This window comes from Poecilia mexicana, unplaced genomic scaffold (genome assembly GCF_051168715.1).
Source record: "Poecilia mexicana isolate PSO_F unplaced genomic scaffold, ASM5116871v1 scaffold_7, whole genome shotgun sequence".
Classification (NCBI taxonomy): Eukaryota; Metazoa; Chordata; class Actinopteri; order Cyprinodontiformes; family Poeciliidae; genus Poecilia; species Poecilia mexicana.
In genome coordinates this window covers 7,495,017-7,514,225 of record NW_028263376.1, presented here as the reverse complement: position 1 = coordinate 7,514,225, position 19,209 = coordinate 7,495,017, and the positions used below count along the sequence as shown (strand labels likewise).

The 19,209-nt window shown below is 37.4% G+C and overlaps 1 protein-coding gene across 1 annotated transcript; it reads left to right on the top strand.

The window, feature by feature from the left end:
* The first annotated feature begins 1,498 nt into the window (after nt 1-1,498).
* LOC106928338 (forkhead box protein P3-like) lies at nt 1,499-15,348 on the top strand. The gene is made up of 11 exons (XM_015004532.2): nt 1,499-1,646; nt 10,462-10,555; nt 10,773-10,932; nt 11,491-11,583; nt 11,935-12,022; nt 12,480-12,548; nt 13,023-13,128; nt 13,576-13,652; nt 13,828-13,929; nt 14,057-14,178; nt 14,284-15,348. Exons 2-11 carry the CDS (start codon nt 10,474-10,476, stop codon nt 14,384-14,386), a joined length of 1,002 nt encoding a protein of 333 aa, XP_014860018.2. The 5' UTR covers nt 1,499-1,646; nt 10,462-10,473; the 3' UTR covers nt 14,387-15,348.
* Nucleotides 15,349-19,209: the final 3,861 nt, after the last annotated feature.

The following is a 19,209-nucleotide window of genomic DNA, read 5'->3' as shown; positions in this document are numbered from 1 at the left end:
GATGGCAAAATGCAACAGAAACAATACAAAGAGATTCAAACACACAGACTTCTACTGGTCTCATGTGGATCTTGTATTAGAAATCACTGACTGATTAGTTTTTACAAAGAATTCACACAATCTTATTTATGATCTTTGTAATAATGGAGCAACTTTTCAGCTAGTTAATTGTATGTTCTTTATATTCTTACAGTGAATGTTTAAGAGGTTTTATATCCAGCTGTCACACATGAAGAAAACTCATTACACACTTAATGTGAGTTTTTGATTTAACAATATTCATTATCTTATCAGAGTAGCACCATAAAATACTATAAAATAAGATAATACCTAACTCACATTAGATAATATTCATCATCCAACTTAATGCTATTGCTATATACACATATATACACGCAACTAGGTTGTGTATGTATATGTGGCTTAAAATCACTACTGAGTGCAGATTGCTTGTATTATCTTAAAAGTAATATGTTTAGTAAGTCTTTAGCTGTTTTATGCTTTGTTTTTCCACTTGTACCTTAATGTCTTAAGGACCACATAGTGACAGTGGCTTCAAGGCGGAAAAAGTCACAATGACTTACTGATATCCTGAGAAGTCTTAGATGACAGTGTTTTGCAATTTAATTTACATTTGGGAGTAATAAAGTATTCTTTAATTGGACTGAACTGAATCAAGTGTTTCTGATTCCTCCAGTCCCTGTGATTCTCTGAGTTCCCTTGTTGCCCCTCGGAGTCCAGCGAAAGATGAACAGATAGACTAATTAAACTCCAGCTGTTGAAGCGTTTCTGTATTACATTGCTTAGCCCAAATGCCTGTTTACTTGTTTTCTAACTTTCTACCTCAGTAACAGTTCATGCCCACAGTTCAAAGTTTCCATATTCTAGCTACCTAATCCTCAGTCACTGGTTAACTCTGTTAATATCAGCTTTCCCTCCCCAATTGTATCTAATTTCTTCCTTTGGTTGTTCCCCTCCTCACATCTTTTAAGCCAAAAAGTCAAAATATAATTTCATTCCTTATAACAACACTGACACAAATACATGAATTATATCAATATGCATGTACAAATAACACGCCACAAAATAATGCTTATAACACATTTCATTTATAATGCTCCTTTCATATAGTGACCTAAAGGGATAAAAACAGAACCATCAGTTTACAACGGATGAAAAACATAAAACATAACAGATTTAAATAAACTGTTAAGAATGTGAACCGAACATATCAGCAACAAAAGAAGAATAAATTAGTATTGTATGGTTTGTTGAGTCGGTGCGCGGATGAGACGAACACCTTTGACATCAGCCGTTTGCATAAATACAGAGGGCAGATGTCAAAGCTGCCTTTTCCTCTTCAGACTGAACTCAGGTTTGTTTCTTTCGTACATTCTTTTCACACTTTGTCAGTAAAATGTAACTTATCCGTGTCAAAAGGTTTCATTGTCTAATAAATTTAGATAAAAAATATATTACACAACTTAAACCCTGACTATGGTTGTCTTCCTGAAAATTTAGACAAACCTTTTGGTCGTCTTCTTGAGACATACACTGTGGATTCTTCTTCAGGTAAAAATAGATTTCCTGTGGAATACGTCTTCATCTGAAACGAAGGCAGTGGCAGGCGGGAGATTCAGCGTAAGGTAAGAGCAAACCTCACTGCTTGACTTTAAAACTTAAAACTCCTAGAGAATGTCGAAAACGAAGGGAACAGGGGGCAACTGAGAAAGTACGGTGAGTTTAACGCTGCGCACAAATCCAAGACATGAGAACATTCATGTGTTAACATGCGAGGCAGCACATTTTAACTAGTGGCAAAAAGATTCTCCCTAATTCAAAGTGACTTTATTGTTAAGTGAGGTTTAAGTTCACACACAGACTCTCTTTTCAATTAGATATTTTGAAATTGAGACCATATGAGACGTTTTTACAAATGAGTAAAATCTTTAAAGTTTTTTCTCAATTTGTTTGTTTTTTTCTAAACTTGAAGCTTTAAATGAAATATTTCTTAAATATCTGACTTAAATATTTAGAGAAATATATTTAAATGAAATATTTACTTAAAATTAGGAGTCATTTTAAGAATTTAAGTAATTGTAATTACTTTAAAAAAGAGTAACTTAAGGATTTAGATGATTTTAGGTGACTTATGTTTGGAGGACTAACGCGTAATGAGCCACCTGCCTGCTTTGTGTCCTTCATGTGATGTCAGTGGATAATCGTTCCTCACTGCTGCCACAGGACCCCAGATGAACTGAACAACGGTCCCATTATTCTGCTCTTCTGCATGACGGCCACTTGGTTTCATGTTTCCAAACGCTTTACAGACTTGCTGGAGTCTGTTAATCAGAACCAAGCATTTTTCCGTCCCAAACTTTATACGCTTTATCAGTATTCATGTGTGAATAACTAATTCTTTCTTTCTGGTAAACTACTTTGACCTTTTACCTCCATTTTGTTATTCAGCATGTTGTTAAAAACCGTCTCGAATTGGCATATACGACAGCTTCTCTTAAACAGTGTGCAGTCTGAATTATTGCTGTCACTGTGTGTGTTTCTAACCTAGGTGTGATAACACAACACAGTTTGTCTTCTGTGGTGATTTGGGATTTCAGGAGCTCTTGGAGTTGGTACGATTAGACTTTGATAAAAGTCCGTCTTTAGGAACAGCAAAGTAATAAGAAAACTGTATTAATTCAATCTAAAACTGCTTTTTATGAGAATTTATATGAGAATAAAGCACATTTTGTGAAATATAAAGTTTAATCCTGAATGTGGTTTTTGAATTACCTGTACACATATATACAATGTACATGTATACATGTATGTACATTATGACATGTTGCTATGTACACAATGACTGAACAGCCATCTTGGAATTAGTCTAGTGCTTTAAACATAATCTGCTAGAGCTGCAACTTCTAAAATAATTTAGATCCCAAGGGGAAATTAAATGATGAGAAAAACAATATCTTGGGCTTCCCTGTCTTTGGTGCCACTTCAATCAGTTGTTCATACGAAGCTCAGCGCAGACGCAGCATTCCCAAAGAGCAGCATGGCAGCATTTCCCAGGGTTATTATCAGATCAGTGTTGTGAGATTTTGTCCAACACAAATATGTAATCGAAGTGGTATATGTAGGTTGAAGCTCTAATCCGTATCCCGCACAATTACCCTACTTTTTCAGTAAATCCAGGGTCACACTGTATATGCCATGTAACATCAGGTACATAAAAAAATATATATTCAGTTTACTTATATAGCGCCATACCAGTGTGAATCGTTTTGCCTTACAGCTGATTCAGTGAGACACTTTAGGAAAATCTCCTCCTGGACGACTACATACCGACAGCAGGACAGTGTTGTTGACTTCACAGTCTTTACAGTCCCTCAGACCAAGCATGTAGTGACAGTAGAAAGGAAAAACTTTGCTTTAACAGGAAGTAACCTCCAGCAGAACCAGAACCAGGCTCGGCACAATCGGCCAGCTGCCACAACCGAGAGCACAGAGCAGAATGCACAAGGACAAACAGATGAACTGAGTGCAGAATTGTTTTTGATGTTCATGAAAGTAAAGAAGTTGATAGCAAGAGAGGAAAAACGATTGTGCCCTCCTCCAGGAAGGAGTCACAGCCAAACAGGATGCCAGACCAGCTGTAGCTCCTATGGAGAGAAAAACAGCTGAGAGAAAACAAAAAATGTTAACAGTTAAAATAACAGAAAATCATGTAAACTTGAGAGTAGTAAAAGAAGAAAGTGAGAAAAAGTATCCAGTTTGTTCTGCAGTCGTCTAATTCTATGGCAGCATTACTACAGATATAACTCAGGATAAGCCAGTCTAACTGTATGTTCTATCACAAAGGAAAGTTTTAAGCAATCAGTAAAAGTAGACGGGTTTCTGCCCCACTGACTCAAATTGATCTGGTTATTGAGAAAGGATCTGGCCCATTCTGTGTGTAGAAATTCTAAGAACCAGCAGTAAACCTGAGAGCAGGGCCGTGCAGAGACCACTAAAGGGGCAGGTGCTCAAAAAAAAAAAAAAAAAAAAGGGGACATCTAACTGCATTTTAGGACAGAATATTAACAAAGCCTCTCAGCTTTCAGAGTTTAATAAACAAAGATAAAGTACAAAATTGTGAGATATACAATCAAAGCTAAGGAATATCTCTATATAGAGCATAACACTATGAATATGTAAGATATTTTATCTGCAGGTCTATTTTGTTATAGGAAAGTATTGTAATATTCAAACCCGCAATTTAGCAAGATATGTAAATCAGAGCTAGACCACAAGAAATATTTTGTCTTTACAGAATTACACTATTAAAAATATAAACAAGGGCACAATGCAACCTTTTAGTGGACTGTAATCTATAAAAAAGAGCTGCCTGTTTGCTGCAGTGGAGATGAAGATGGTCCATTCAGGAAAGCAGAGCTGCATCAAACTTTAAGGTGGAACTGCAGAAAAAAAAAAAAAAAAAAAAAAGCAAAAATTGAATTGTTAATGCATGTCAACATGAGAAAAGCCTACTGAGCTCTGCTTAAAAAACTTGTTTTAAAATTAAAATCACACATTTTTGTCTCATGAATTAAAAAAATTATTTGCAAAACAAACTTATTTGCGCTTGTCTGAAATCTTTTCTTGATATTCTAAGTTTTAGTTTGTGACTGAAAGTTTTGCTTGTGATTCTCACATGAGGTCGGGGGCAGGACCTAAAATAACAACAACAACTTCATACTCTGAGAACCAGACTATAAACTTAAAGTCTGGGTTGAGTTTTTTCCCTTTCATTAATGACATGCATTATATCTATCATGGTAACTCAGGGTGAGTTATTTTTAATTCTAAATGAATATCCTTGTTGGATTTTTATGTAAGTGCTATTCTCCTTCAAGATACATTTACCTAATGCCAGAATAAATTAAATGTACATTATGCAGCAAAGGAAATTAGAAGATCGGACATACATCCATTATGGAGATGATCGGTTTTGGACGGGCGATGTGCCTCGATTGCATAAACAATACTGAAGAATAATATCACTAACGATACATGGAAGAAGCTTTTTAGTTATTTTGCTTTGATAGCAAAGCCGTTAGCTAGCAGCTAGCTAATAGCACAACAACAACAGCCTAATGTCTGTATGATGAAAATACCGAATCGATAGTTAAGAACAGCCTGCAATCTACCTAATAGATTGGATTAATCAGGATTTATTGATCGATACAGCTGAATACCATTAGCATAGCAGTGAAAACTGATCTGATGCCGTCTGATATAGTACCACAGGCACAGAGCCCTGTGGTACTCCACCAGTCACCCTGGATTGTGAAGAAGACTTATCTTATTCACACTGACAAACTGGAAACAGTCAGAGAGACGAGATTTAAACCAACCCAGTGCTGTTCCCTCCATATCTACATGTACAAGACATTCTCAGAGAATATTGTGGTCAACTATGTCCAGCAGGGAATAAAGCTCAGACCAATATTAGACAGATAGAAATGGGATTTTATAGACTTCAAAATGCACCTGTATTATGTACACAACCATGATCTGACGTCTGTTATGTCCTTAATGTGGAAATAAAAATAGATTTAAACAAATTCTTGTTAAATGTCAGAGTAAGTGAATTTGATAATTCATCAGTCAGTTAAATTAGCTTGGTGGTTTTGATTGTGTCTTCATCCTTCAGCTTTGACTCACACTCGCCCTACCGGGATGATGTGAAACGTCCCTCCGACCGTCCATCCATCCATCCGTCCATCCATCAGCTTACATCCTTACCCCCATTAAGGTTGGGAGGAGTGCTGGTGCCTCTACTGTCCTCTCCAGGCATCAGCAATACTTGTTCTGATGCTCCTTCAGATAGTTTCTGTAGCATGGATCGTCAAGACTGATTGTAATACATAAAAATAAATAAATCAGCTAAGTATCATGTACCAAAATAGCCAACCTCTAATCCTTTACAGTGAGAGGGACTCCGGTTTTAAACCGGCTTTTCTGCATCAAGTTTCCATTTTTCTTCTTTTGGCTCTCTTCAGGTTTTCTTCATGTAAACTCAGATTAGGCCAAGAGGCCATCCTAAACGCACTTCAGGAGTGAGTGTGAGAGTTCAAGGCTGTGTTCATCCACCACCACCTGTTACTGTCGCCTCTAGGTCTCATCCCCTCACACAAGATAAAACATGTAATAAACGATAAGGAAAATGAAGGTTTAAGCACACAATAACAGTTCACTTTTATATAATCAACCGAGTAGGAGTAATACAAATCTATGTTCAAGTTACATTACGACAAATATACTTAGACAACACTGTCTGACAATCAAGGCACATTTCTTAGTAATAATTGAAAACTACTCCTTTACTTTGACGTGACGTGTCGTTAGAAATGAGTAGTAAACCCACACACTCGTAGCAGTATGAGGCATTTTCCAAATTGTAATGTGGCCTATAGCTGCATCCCTACATGGAAATATTGAGAGTTTCAATACAGAATATCAGTTGTGCTGCCGACACGTGAGAACACGAGATGAACATGATTAAGATTCACCGAGCAGCTCACTGCTCTGAGACGGGAGGGTCAGGACCGAAGCGCCGCTCGTTTTCAGTTATAGCACAAAGTTAAAAATGAAAGCCAGAATAAGAAATCACACTGAAAAACCACAACATTTGAGAGCTCTCACTTTCTACTGAATTCCTGTGTCTGTGGGTGTGCATTTGCAGATACGTATCTGCTGTTTGGGTTGCTGTATAGATGCACGCTGTATTCCTGATGTGGCTTTCAGATAAGCAAAAGAGAGATAACTCTATCCTTTAATTTCAAATATTTACATGCTGCAGATGTCTATAAATGTAAAAACAAGGAGAATATTTCAACGAATATTCAGGAAATTTGTGTAATTACTTAAAAATAGCTAATAGTAGACATAAATTGAAAATATGCATCTTTGTTTATTCAAAGCAAAGTTTAATTTTGTGTCTGCACTTTTTGATGAGTTTTGTGGAATATATTATTTTTGATATCAACATTTGCACGTCAATCACAGTGGCTTGTGAAAATATTAATACTTTCACAAGCCATTATTAATATTAATACTGTATTTGTATTAATTCTGCATTCAGTCATTACACATATATAGTGCTCAGGACTTTGTGAGATTTAAAACTGAGCTAAAGTTTCATATTCTTAGATGATCCGAACCTGTACCCATTCAGATGATTTGGATTGTTCTGTAGTTAACTAATTTCCAGTGTTGCTTATTGATTAATTTAATTAATTATCACAAAATATAATTTTATAATTTTCACAAAATTTGATTTAAGAATAACCTAGAAACATTACGTTCTTTTGATAAAACAAACATATTTACGTTTTCTCCAGTGGGTCCTATCATTCATGACATATAATTTTTTTCTTGATACAATAATCTAACACTCTCAGTTCTGTTCAGTCAAAACCTTTAATGGCTCCATTTAGAGGGAAATTGTTTGACAGTATTGGTAAAAATATAAAAAACAAACAAAAAAACAATAACACACAGAACACTCCAGTTTCCAGCCTATTTCAAGTTAATGAAAATGGTTCCTAGGTTTCTTCTTAGTTGCCAGGGTCATGGCTCTGTTGAACCATCAGTTCTCCCCGCTCGCAGCACTAATGATTTCATGGGTTTCTTCTGAAATAAAATCGATTCCAATAGAAACAAAAAGACTGGCATCCTCCCAAACATGATTGCTTCATCCTCAGGAAGTGATGCAGCACTGATTGTACCTGTAGAAACCAAAATGTGTTTGGACTGTTTTACGTCAGCTGAGCTTTTCATGTTGTTAAAAATGTCGGCTTCGGAGGTTTCTGTTCTGGCGGTGTCACGTTGTGAACGGCGGGGGAAAAAATGGCTGCTCTGAAGAACACAGCTAAAGCTACCACTAAAACAAGATAAAAACAACACTGGGAAAACCTGCTAGATATAGAGTTCCCATGGAAAATATGGTTAAAAGGGAAGAGGACGGAAGGGAAATGTGCAAGAGAAAGGAGTACCGGATCAGTGAAGGTACAAGTGGTAAATGAGGGCTGGGACTTGGCCGAACTTCACGAGCTACAGGGGCGATGAAGACACGCTGAAGCAGTAGGAGACCCAAGAGAGCATTGGCTTGGAACGAGCTTGAAAGAGCTGATGGACAGGACAATGTCCAAGGAGCAGAAAGTAGCTCACAGGGAGGAGAAAGAGTGGGGAAAACTGAAGAGAAGATGATACGGACTGTGAAATGTCTACTCTGAGAAGCTCTCAGAGAAATGTAATGGCTTGGAGTCAAGGACGAGGACAATATCTATGACTTTCCAGAAAGGGTGAAAAAAACGATGTCATTGACTTCATAGTGCAATTTATGAAATCCAAGATTCAAATCACATGGGATGAATTGAAACAGGACATTGCTCACTGGTAAATAAACCAAAATTCAGATCGGTCCACTCTCCTGAGAGCGACACTTCCTGGATCACAAGGTGATTAAGATGGAAATAGAGGATTCACTTTGAGGGGCAGTCAAGACTGCACAACGGAGGTGCAAAAGAAAAGGAAGGAGGTGCATTAAACAGAAGAAAAATGTCCAGCTCAAAGTGTTTCTGGACACAGGAACAAAGACATTTACCACAATGGAAGAAACGGCGCCTGTGCTGAAGGAAACAGGCATCAATGTGAAGGAGGTCAGACCAGAGAGGATCCGCCACCAAGGTGAACGAAGGTGAAGCAGAGGCAGATCTGAGGATGACGTCGTCCACAGTGGCACCATCATAACATCTACATGACCTCAGGCTCATTCTGATGGATGTTCTTAGTAGCCCTTATGAAACAAAAATGTGCTGCTGTATATTAGGAATAAACATTTCAATGCACTACACAATATATTCTCACACATGAAATGTAGTATTATGTTTTCCAATATATTGCAAATACTTGTAAATTCAAATATTTGCAAATAAATTTGAGAATTTCATTTTTATTATTTGAATTTATAAATGTAACCATCTAACCCTAACCCTAATGTAACCATTTTTAAATGGAAAATTATTTCATTTCATTTTTTCTCAAATTAAATGAAATAATATAATAAAAATGTTTCTCTATGTGTAGCCTATATACATCTAATACTTTTTTTATATTGACAAATTCTCACCTTTAGTTGAGTAAAATACATACTTTTACTTTAGAGCAAGTTTGGCTGTAGTACCCAGATCTGGTTTTACACAACAAAATAACGGCTAAATAAATAAATAAATAAATAAATGAGATCAACATAATAAGCTAAATAACCCAGGACAAATTAAGTCTTTGCTCTAGTACAGTCAGAGCAAAGCTACCCTACTTCTAACAGAATTTATTAACATAAGCACGATGTATAAAGTTTGAAATTAAAAATATAAGAGCAGTAAACAGTGTTTCTGGTGCAAAGCTGTTTTACCCTTATTTGCTTTACAGTGTAAAATTATATTTTTTGTGTAAAAACAATAAAATAAAAATGTATAATATATCAAAAAATGGGGATAAACACATACATCACTCAAAAACGCTGTTTTTGTTCATGGCTGAGAGATGTGCTACCATCCCCCACCTGAAATCAGGCAAGTGGTTTCACCACATACGTCAGGAAGTCAGGTGTGCAACATGTATCTTCACCCAACAATGCAGGAACAAACCTTACCACTTCCTAAGCACAAGTTAGAGCAATTTCTCTGTACTGTAGTGGCAAAAACAGGATGGAAAATTTTTCTATGTAGAATAAAAACACAGACATACACACACAAAAAAAAATCTGAGTGGAAATTTGTATGATATGAAACCTTGACTTTAGTTTTCAGACTCTTCCAACATACAGACATCAGGTCTAAAAATATGAACTTCTGGTGCTCTGGTCCTCTGTCAGACCGGGACAGCTGTGGCTACAGGGTAGTGCACCTTGGCATCATGTGTGTGTGAATGGGTGAATGTGTGAATGGGTGAATGTGGTGTGAAGCGCTGGACATATACAGGCCATTTACCATATTACGTATGATATATGCTCTTCAACTATTTTCATGATATATTACTCTTAACTCGACACTTTCAACTCCTTGCCATAATTAGCAACAATAAAATCGAACCTGTGAAACTACAACTCATCGTGTCCTGCCGCTTTCACTCAGTATCACGACTGACGCACCAGCAGCTGCTGGCTTATTTGTGTTTCACAATCTTTTATGTTGCTGATCTGTCGGTGCATCAGATTTTGTGATTCATGGAATTTGTATTGTTCAGGTTTGAATCCAGTTCTTCTTCTCCTCAAGCATAAGAATAAGTACCACTGCCTGCCTCTGTCTTTCATCAAACTCAATGCTCCCTACAGATTTCTTTAATGTTCCACACATTTACATCCAGATGGTTCTGTAATTTTAATCTTTCTATATATTTCTTTTTTTTTAGTTTAGGAGCAGAATGGATGAGATACAAAAGCATAAACAGAGGAGGCCATCTGTGCTGCGTCACGTTCCACAGGCAGCTTCCAGACAACAACATGGTAGGGAAATGTTTTTGTGACTTGCACATCTATGGCAATTATACCACCTGGTGCTGACGTTAGATCAGTCTGATTCTCAGCTTCAGTGTCATTCCAAAAATATGCGAGGTCTTTTGAAATCACAGATTTTGGTTTTGTCTTTCAAGAAATATATTATATGCAATATATGTACATAACAGTCCAACAAAGTTGTTTTTTTTCCTGCCGTAAAATTCAGACAGCAGTGGATCTGGTTCTCTCTGTAAAGAGGAGGTGGACACAGAGCATCTTTCCTGGTCAAATTCCTCTCTGATGCTGCCAAACCCAAACCTTTATCTGCTGTCACAGAGTGGAGACAATCCGAAGCAACCTTCAGTCAAGATCGGACTTAACAACGGGTGAGTAAATGCAAACTTAATGTACTTACTGCAACTGTCGTAAAAGAGCGACATCATTCAGTGTCCAGTAGTTGACTGACTAAAACAATACATGAAAACACTTAAGATGAATGATTTAAGATGAACGAGTTAGTAAAATCCGGATTTGTGGTTAGGGAAGGATCTGAACTTCAGCCTCACCTGTGGCATCTTACAACGGGCTTTATTTCTTCTTCTTGGTCTAGAGGAGGGATGGTTAGGAAACAGCCTGATGAAAGGAGGCACTTAGGAAAAGAAGGGAACAACTCATAATCCTCGTAAATCAACTTTACGAGAAGTAAAAAAAGAAGGTTGAGCACAACCTAACAGAGATTCAGGGAGCTAATTAAAGGTGTGGAAACATTATGCCTCACATTTTTGTGTTTCATGTAGGGTGGCTATGTTTCTCAAGTTGGTTCTTGTGGTTGTCAGAAAAGCAACATTACATTTAGGAACAAAATGTAATAACTTCTTTGATGAATAAGGGATTTTCTACTGTTTGTTGTTGAGGATGACAGGAGACCTTTCTGTTTCTCCCAGGATACCAGAGGGGATGAGTGCTCTGTTTGTGAGTGGTCTGTGCCGCTGGCCAGGCTGCGGAGTCGTATCAGAAAATGTCTCCACTTTCTTAAAGTAAGTCAGGTTCCTAAACAGAATCCTAACAACTTCCTATAATCCAGCTGTTCAACGTAGATGTTGAGAGTCCCCCAGTAGATATTTCTCTGACCTATTATTAAGACTATTAAGTGTAATATAACTATTATATTACCTTCCATTGTTATGAAAATGTTACACATCCAAAATAAGACAAGAAATTTGACTTTGCATCATGGTCATATCTTGCCAAGCAAAATCCATTCAAGAATTTAGGGGAGCTACACAAAGAGTCGACTGAGGCTGTATTTCAAGGGCATGTCTTTGAAAATAAAGTTTTTAAGACGCTAAGGAAATGCCTGGATAACTCTGACTTATTTTGTGTTTCAGGCACCTCCACTCTGAACACAGACACAATGACAAAAGCATCGCTCAGTGGAGGGTGCAGCAGGATATTGTCCAGTACATGGAGCGTCAGGTGAATTCCAAGATGCCTGAGATATTTTAAATAACAGTATTTAGGCATGTGGCGTTACAGACTGTAATGCATGGACCTATAACTCACTGGAAAATGTCTCTACATAGTGCTTGTAGTGTGACTCAGAGGAACCAGTCTAGGTTTAAGAGCAGCACAGCTGGAAAGCAAAATGAAAGAATACTGGGAGAGGCTGAGTTTTTCCACTAACATGAATGTTCCTTGATTATGTTTTACATTTTCAGTCGCTAAGCAGACTGGTTTTACAATGCAACACTTACACATCACAAGTCTGCTGGAGAGACCAAATGCAAAACATCGTAGCATCTTTGCTTAATCGGCTGCAGAATTTGAACTCCACAGAGTTAACGCATCACTCTCCTGTTACTTTGGAACGCTGCAATACGTGACAAATTTGATCACAACCTGATGTGACCTGACATTTTTCTGTGTTTTTCAGCTCGTCCTGGAAAAACAAAAACTTCTCGCAATGCAACTTCATCTTTCAGAGAACAACTACTCTAACCTGGTATGAAAGATCATTTTAGCTTATTTATATAGACAGTAAGATGTTTCTCTGCTGTATATTTGAAAACTTAAGAAAATGTTTGCATTTACATCTGTAATTGCAATCAGTGGAAAGTCTAAATAAAAATCTTAAATTCCAAGATGGGCTCGTGGCCCAGCGGTGGGGCGAGGCCCATGTGTGGACGCCCCGGTCCTTGGCGCAGCCGCAGAGGGTTCAGGTCCTGGCTTGGGGGCCTTTACTGCATTTCTTCCTTCTCCCTCCCAACCGGCTTTGCTGTCTGACCATTATTGATTGAAGGGCACTAGAGTTGACAAAACCTGAAAAAAATAAATAAATCAAGATGTCACTGTTAAATCTTAATTTCTATCTTGTAGAATAAGAACATGGAATGATTAGTTTAAGTCTGTTTTTATTTTTTATTTTTAACAGAAAATGTAAATTGATGCTCAGCATTTTCTTCTGTTGCTCCTCCAGGCTCAGGTAATTAACGAAGACAGAATCCAACTGGGGGAACTAAAAAATCCAAGTCAGACACTCCAACGTGACTGGACAGCTAAAGCCTCCACACACCTGCTGCCAGGTAATCTGGTGATCATATTCAAGACACACACATATGCTCAGATGTGATTTGTATATACATATATACTTATATGTATATGTATAATATATAATATGTATGTATGTATGTAGAGAGAGAGTTATCTTTATCTTTGTTGAGCCACTTATCGCACTTATCTGTGTGCTCTTCAAACCATCGGCGTTTGGTGAAGAAAAAAATGCAGTTAGCTACATTTTACAAGAAAAGATAAAGTAAAAGTTATTTTATAAGCTGTCTGCTGCCTGGAGTCTGCTTTACGGAGCCTCTGTAAAGCAGACTCCATCCTAGCTGACAACCTGCTGATGCTGGTCACCACTGTGTTGCTGTGGACTGTTCTGTTTCCTAACTTGTCACCAAAGTTTAACAAATTATTAGCTTTGTCCTTGTATTTCTTTGCTAGCTTGTTGACCTGTAGTCGTTGTTTTTCAGATTTGTTTCCAGGCATTGAATGCTACAAATACAACAACATCAGGCCTCCATACACCTACGCTTACCTGATAAGATGGGTAAGTATTTCAAGTTTACATAAGATTTGCACATAGATTTTTAAATTTTTTTTTAAAGTGACGTCAAGGTTCAGATCGCTGCAGTATTAGTGTAAATACATGCGTACAATGAGTGTGAGGAAACGTGATGCTTTCTTGTAACAAGTTGCTCTTATATGTGACCCTTATTCTGTAGTCTATCTTGGAGTCTCCAGACAAACAGAGGACTCTGAATGAGATTTACAACTGGTTTACCACCATGTTCTTCTACTTCAGACACAACACAGCAACGTGGAAGGTTTAAACAATTCCAGTGAATTCATTCTGTACACGTTTCACCTCTCTCACAGAATCGAAATGTTAGCTATAGCAAAAAAACAAACAAACAAACAAAAAAAAAAACCTTTCCTTGCTCATTTTCCCAGAATGCAATACGTCACAATCTCAGCCTTCACAAGTGCTTTGTGCGAGTGGAAGGAGAGAAGGGAGCTGTGTGGACAGTGGATGAAACAGAGTACCAGAGGAGGAAGGGGCAAAAATATCACCGGTAAAAAGATTTCAGGATTTTTGGTATTGTAGCTTTGCTCCTGCAGTTTATTGGAATAAATTGCAAACTCATGTAGAGTCCATCTTTCACGCTTTGTGTTTTCAGAGACTGTCCAGTGAAGTGGCTGACTTCTTACTCCCATTTCTGTTCAGAGGAGCCGACAGCAGCAGACAGCAGCACAGTGTCTCTCCTGTTGTCTAGATGTTGAAGTCTGGTCCAAACTATACATTTTTGGATTCAAAGTCATTGTTTTTGTACATGTTTTATTTGATTTTCTTATTGTTTGTTGGCCTGACCATATGTGTTATGTTTTAATATGATTAATGGTTGGTGGTTGTATTAACTAAGATCACTTATTACACAAGCTGAATTCTAATTGTCCTTTTTTTCACACCAGTAAAAGATTAGAGAAACAAAATAAAACCTTTACTTTTTATATTGCCCTGAATTACAAAGAACCTTTACTTTACAAACAATAAAATGGGCCACAATCACATTTAGTAAGACAACTTACTGTTAAAAAAAGATTTCTCGGTGGCCATGCTAATCAGCCATGCTAACCTACTGCAGAGAATAGGGCTGAGCGATATTGTCAGTGAATGATATCGCAATATAAATCTTTAAATATATTGATCTCAGATTTTTCACATCCTCTGCTTTTCTTTTCATTTTATTATTTTTATTGAATTTGCCCAAATATGTAACTTCACCAACTTCAGCGCATCAACAGGAAAATGAATGAGGCCATGTATCGCAAAATCCTGGATGAAAACTTCCTTGCCTCGGTCAGGTCACTGAAAATGGATCCTGGATAGATCCCAAAACCTACAGCCAAGGAAATAAAGAAGTTTCTCCAGAGGAAGCATAACAACGTCATGGAAGAATCTATGGAGAGAGCTGAAGCCTTGTTTTCCAAACGCATGCCTAAAAACCTGAAGGATTTGGAGATGATCTGCAGAGAGGAGTTACATATAAAAAACTACAAGACACATCTGACTGCTGTGTTTCGCCAACAGGGGTTTTCCCACCAAGTATTAAATATTGTTTCACTGGGGGGGTTCAAATACTTATTTCCTTCAGTAAAATGCAAATAATTTTTATGTAATTTTCTCAGTTTTTTCTTCTGATATTCTTTGTCACTGTTAAAATAAAGCTGACATGAAAATGTGAGATGTTTCATTTTTTTTGTATAAAAATGTTAAAGTCTATGTTAAAGTCCACTGTATACAAATATAAATATATTTGTAAATTAAAATATAAATTTTAAACATAAAATGTAGTTCGTTAATTTTCTATTAATGACTATTTAACAGGTTTTGCTGTTTTAATTATTAAATTTAGATTTATTGTAGTGAAGCTGTTCAGTTTTACAATATGTAAACTCTTGTTTAGATTATCTTCTTTTACAGGCATTTAAAAAATGTAAAAAATATTTTAGCATGGTAGATAACTTCATTAAAAGTTTAGTAATATGCGACACTAATCCTCTGAACTAGATTCTACAGTTCTAAGTTGAAAGGAATAACTTATGATTAATAAAAGTTAATTGTAATTTATGCATTTTTAAGCGCATATTTCAAAAGCCTGCCAAATGGTTTTAGGGGTAACAAATATTTTACTGTTCAATATTTTCAATTGCAGCATACATTCACTAGATGGCAGCATATTTTCTTCTGTCAGTCTGTGTTAGACGTCTTTTTGGTTTAGCTCAACTCTTCCTCCTTTTGTGTGTGTGTGTGTGTGTGCGCGTGCATGATTGTTTGTCCTGTCTGTCTCTGTGTTGCCCTGCAATGGACGGGCAGCCTGTCCTGGTGACTCTGCCTCAGCACCCCTGGTGACCCCAACTAAGGATAGAAATATGCCATCTATATCTCACTCTCCACCAGCCAAAAAAAAAAAAAAAAAAAACAGCGACAGAAGCAGAACCTTCCCTTGCCGATGTTCTCTTGCCTCAAGGAAACAGAAATTAATTAGCTTCTTCTTCAGATCTTTGCGAAGAAGAGGCCAGATATACTGGGAGCCAGTTATGGAAGAAGAGGTCGACTCAATCCATTAAACTGGGAGAAAAGGAAACAAAATAAGTCCCCAAGTAATCAGAAGACATCACCGGAATGAAGTTTGGAGAGCAAAGAAAGACTCTCCAATATGCAAGAATCAAAACCTGAGGTTTGTTCAAGATTTTACCAAAGAGGATAGACAGACAAGAGAACAACTGGCCTAAAATCAAACAAGCCAGAGCCCTGGGTAAGGTGGCAATTTACAAAGACCGCATTGCTGGGACAGATGGTCGTACAACAACAAATTAGTTAACTGTAACTTAAAGAAATTCTCTCAACAGGAATGCTTATTTAAATGTTCACTGCAACTCTATAGTTTTACACTTGTTCTCAGCGGATGTTTAGTGTAAGGCTTGTTGTTGGAGCAGTTATTTCTTCAGGAGTAACTAGATAAAGAAACATAACTAGAGTCACTAACAAAGGACAAGACACAATAAATAAACATAACTGGAATCTCTAAGAAGGAGCGGGAGTGAAAACAGAAGCAAGCCCGAATTAAAAGTGAAAATTAAACTGGAGAAACAAATAATAACAAAACCCTAAATAAACTCAAACAACCAAAGATCCTGGCACACACATACCTATAACCCTGGACATGTGTAGCAAAGTTTTGTCTTTGACTTCTCACTAATAAATTGTTTGAAGTTTTCCTGCCAGAGGGACGAAGTCTTAAACGCTGCCCCTGCCAATGTATTTTTGTTGCAAATAGAAAAGCTTAAGCTTTGCATTTAAAGTTCTCGCTGCACTCTTTAAAGATGCAAAGTGAACTTATGTGGATAAATTCACTTAAAGCCTTTAGCTTAAAGCAACTCCCTCCAACAACAACCTACACTGCATCCTCCTCACTGGGAAAAAACGTCTCTCCTCAATCACACAGCAAGCAAATCTATAGCTATGAATAACTATCATCCCATATATGACCTCAGCTAATCACAAAATAATAAAAAAGACATGGTTCTCCTGCCATAGTCACGCCTTCGCCCTGGAATGCTGTGAGAGGACGGTTTAGTCTACATCTGAGGAGTAAAGCTTTTCTACTTCCTGCATGATGCTGGTGTGAGAGTGAGAACCAGTGAGCGAGGATAGCGTTGTAGGGGATCAGAGCTGCTTTGGGTTTCCAGTTCTGTCTCTTTGATCCATATCCCCAGGCCTGCCTGCCTGCCTGCCTGCCTCTCTAACTCAGGCCTCTGCTTGTGATTCCTGACAACTGTCAGCGTGAGATAAGGAGGTGGAAAGGGAGCCGAGTGTGTGAGGGGGGGCAGCCCCTTTCTCCAACCCAAGCCCCCATCTACCCCACACGATGTAGCTTCACAAAACACACTTATGTATTTAATAATAATCATTGTTTTTTTTTTTTAAATTTTATAAATGTCCTGAATTATTTGCAAGAAATTAAAGCAAATACAGTCCTGAACGTTGGAAAATAAAGACTTCTGAAGGATGGGCAGATGACAATGTGCCTCCTTTTGTGGAGGAGAAAAGGGTCTGCTTTCATTTTCAGCTGCTGTTAAATGTTGCAGAAATAAGCTTTTAGACTGGGCAGCTTGTCAGCTGGCATAGTTCAGTTTCAACATATCCAAAAGGATAAGCAAACATTTAGATTTTCCTTTAACCAAAAATAGAACCCTATGGTTTGTTGAAAATTACAAATAGCCTGGAAATATAAAAGCTGCTTTAGTGGGGGGAAAAAAAAGGAAAACTTTTTTTTTTTTTCTCAAAATTCGGACCTGAAATGTTTCCTCTCAATTCTCCGTTGGTAAATTTAAACTTAAATTCTGATTACAGTTTTTTAAATAGTTTTACCCTCCGTATCCTTTTAGCCAGTGATAGTTTTCTGTCACTGCTGACTGCTAATGTTCCATTTTGTATTCTGTTTCTAAATTACATGGCACAATATTTAAGTTTAATCAAAATGTGTTTCATTTTGATTTAACTGCACAAAGATTATCAGCAGTCTGGCTGTGTTAATCTGTCCTATTCACATTTTTTTTGCCTGCAGTTTCTTAAAAATGCAGCAAACATAATCTGCACGACCTTATAGGCATCCAGACAACAGTGCTGGGCCATAAACGTATGGTGCACTGGAATCAATCTGAATACAATTACTGGAGGATATTTCTCATCTATTTTTTAAAATAAATACTTTGTTAATGTTCCAAATATTTTTATAAGCGGTCTCTTGTGTGCATCCTTCTCACCCTAGTGAAGCATTTTTGCATGTCTGTTTCCACCTGTTTGTTCCAATGTGTTAAATGTAGATGCAGAAACAAACTGGGTCATGTTTAATAAACCATATAGGCGGTAAGTAAATCCATCCACCTCTGAGTAGTTTACTCTCCCTGATGATCAGCACACAGTGTTCACACCCCTTAAATTTTTCCATATTTTTGCAAATAAAAAACTGAAAAGTGTGGTGTGTAAAAGTATTCATCCCCCAGAGTCAAGAGTTTTAAGAATTACATTCAAGGAAAAGTATTGTGCAAAATCAACTTTTTTTTAGCTCTACATCATGCTATAATGTTATTCCCTCATCAGTAACATACCTGGAGTGATGCCTTGAATCTTTCATGCATGTTTGTAAAAAATTCTTGAATCTCATGTAGCGGTCCAAAACACCTGCTTGGACCTGGCACCACCTTTGAGATGCAGCTCCTCCCCGGAACTGAAGTTTCCAAGCTTCAGTGCTTCAGCCTCACAGATTAGCCCTCCACTAAGACTGCCCCACTCAGCTCCTTCAGACTAGCCAGCAGCAGTCAGCAAACACCGGGTGAAACTGTGCAACTTCTGAGCTCAATTCAGGAGCTTCTTCTCAGTGCAACGCTTGTAAAAACGTTGTTAACCAGTTAATGGAGGAGCCATGATGTGATGACTTTCTGAAGGCGGAGTTTCAAAAAGAGTAGGAGTTTTTAAAGAGACAGATGCCCAATTTCAAGGCATTAAATTAGGAAGTAAATTTTGAATCTAACACTAACAC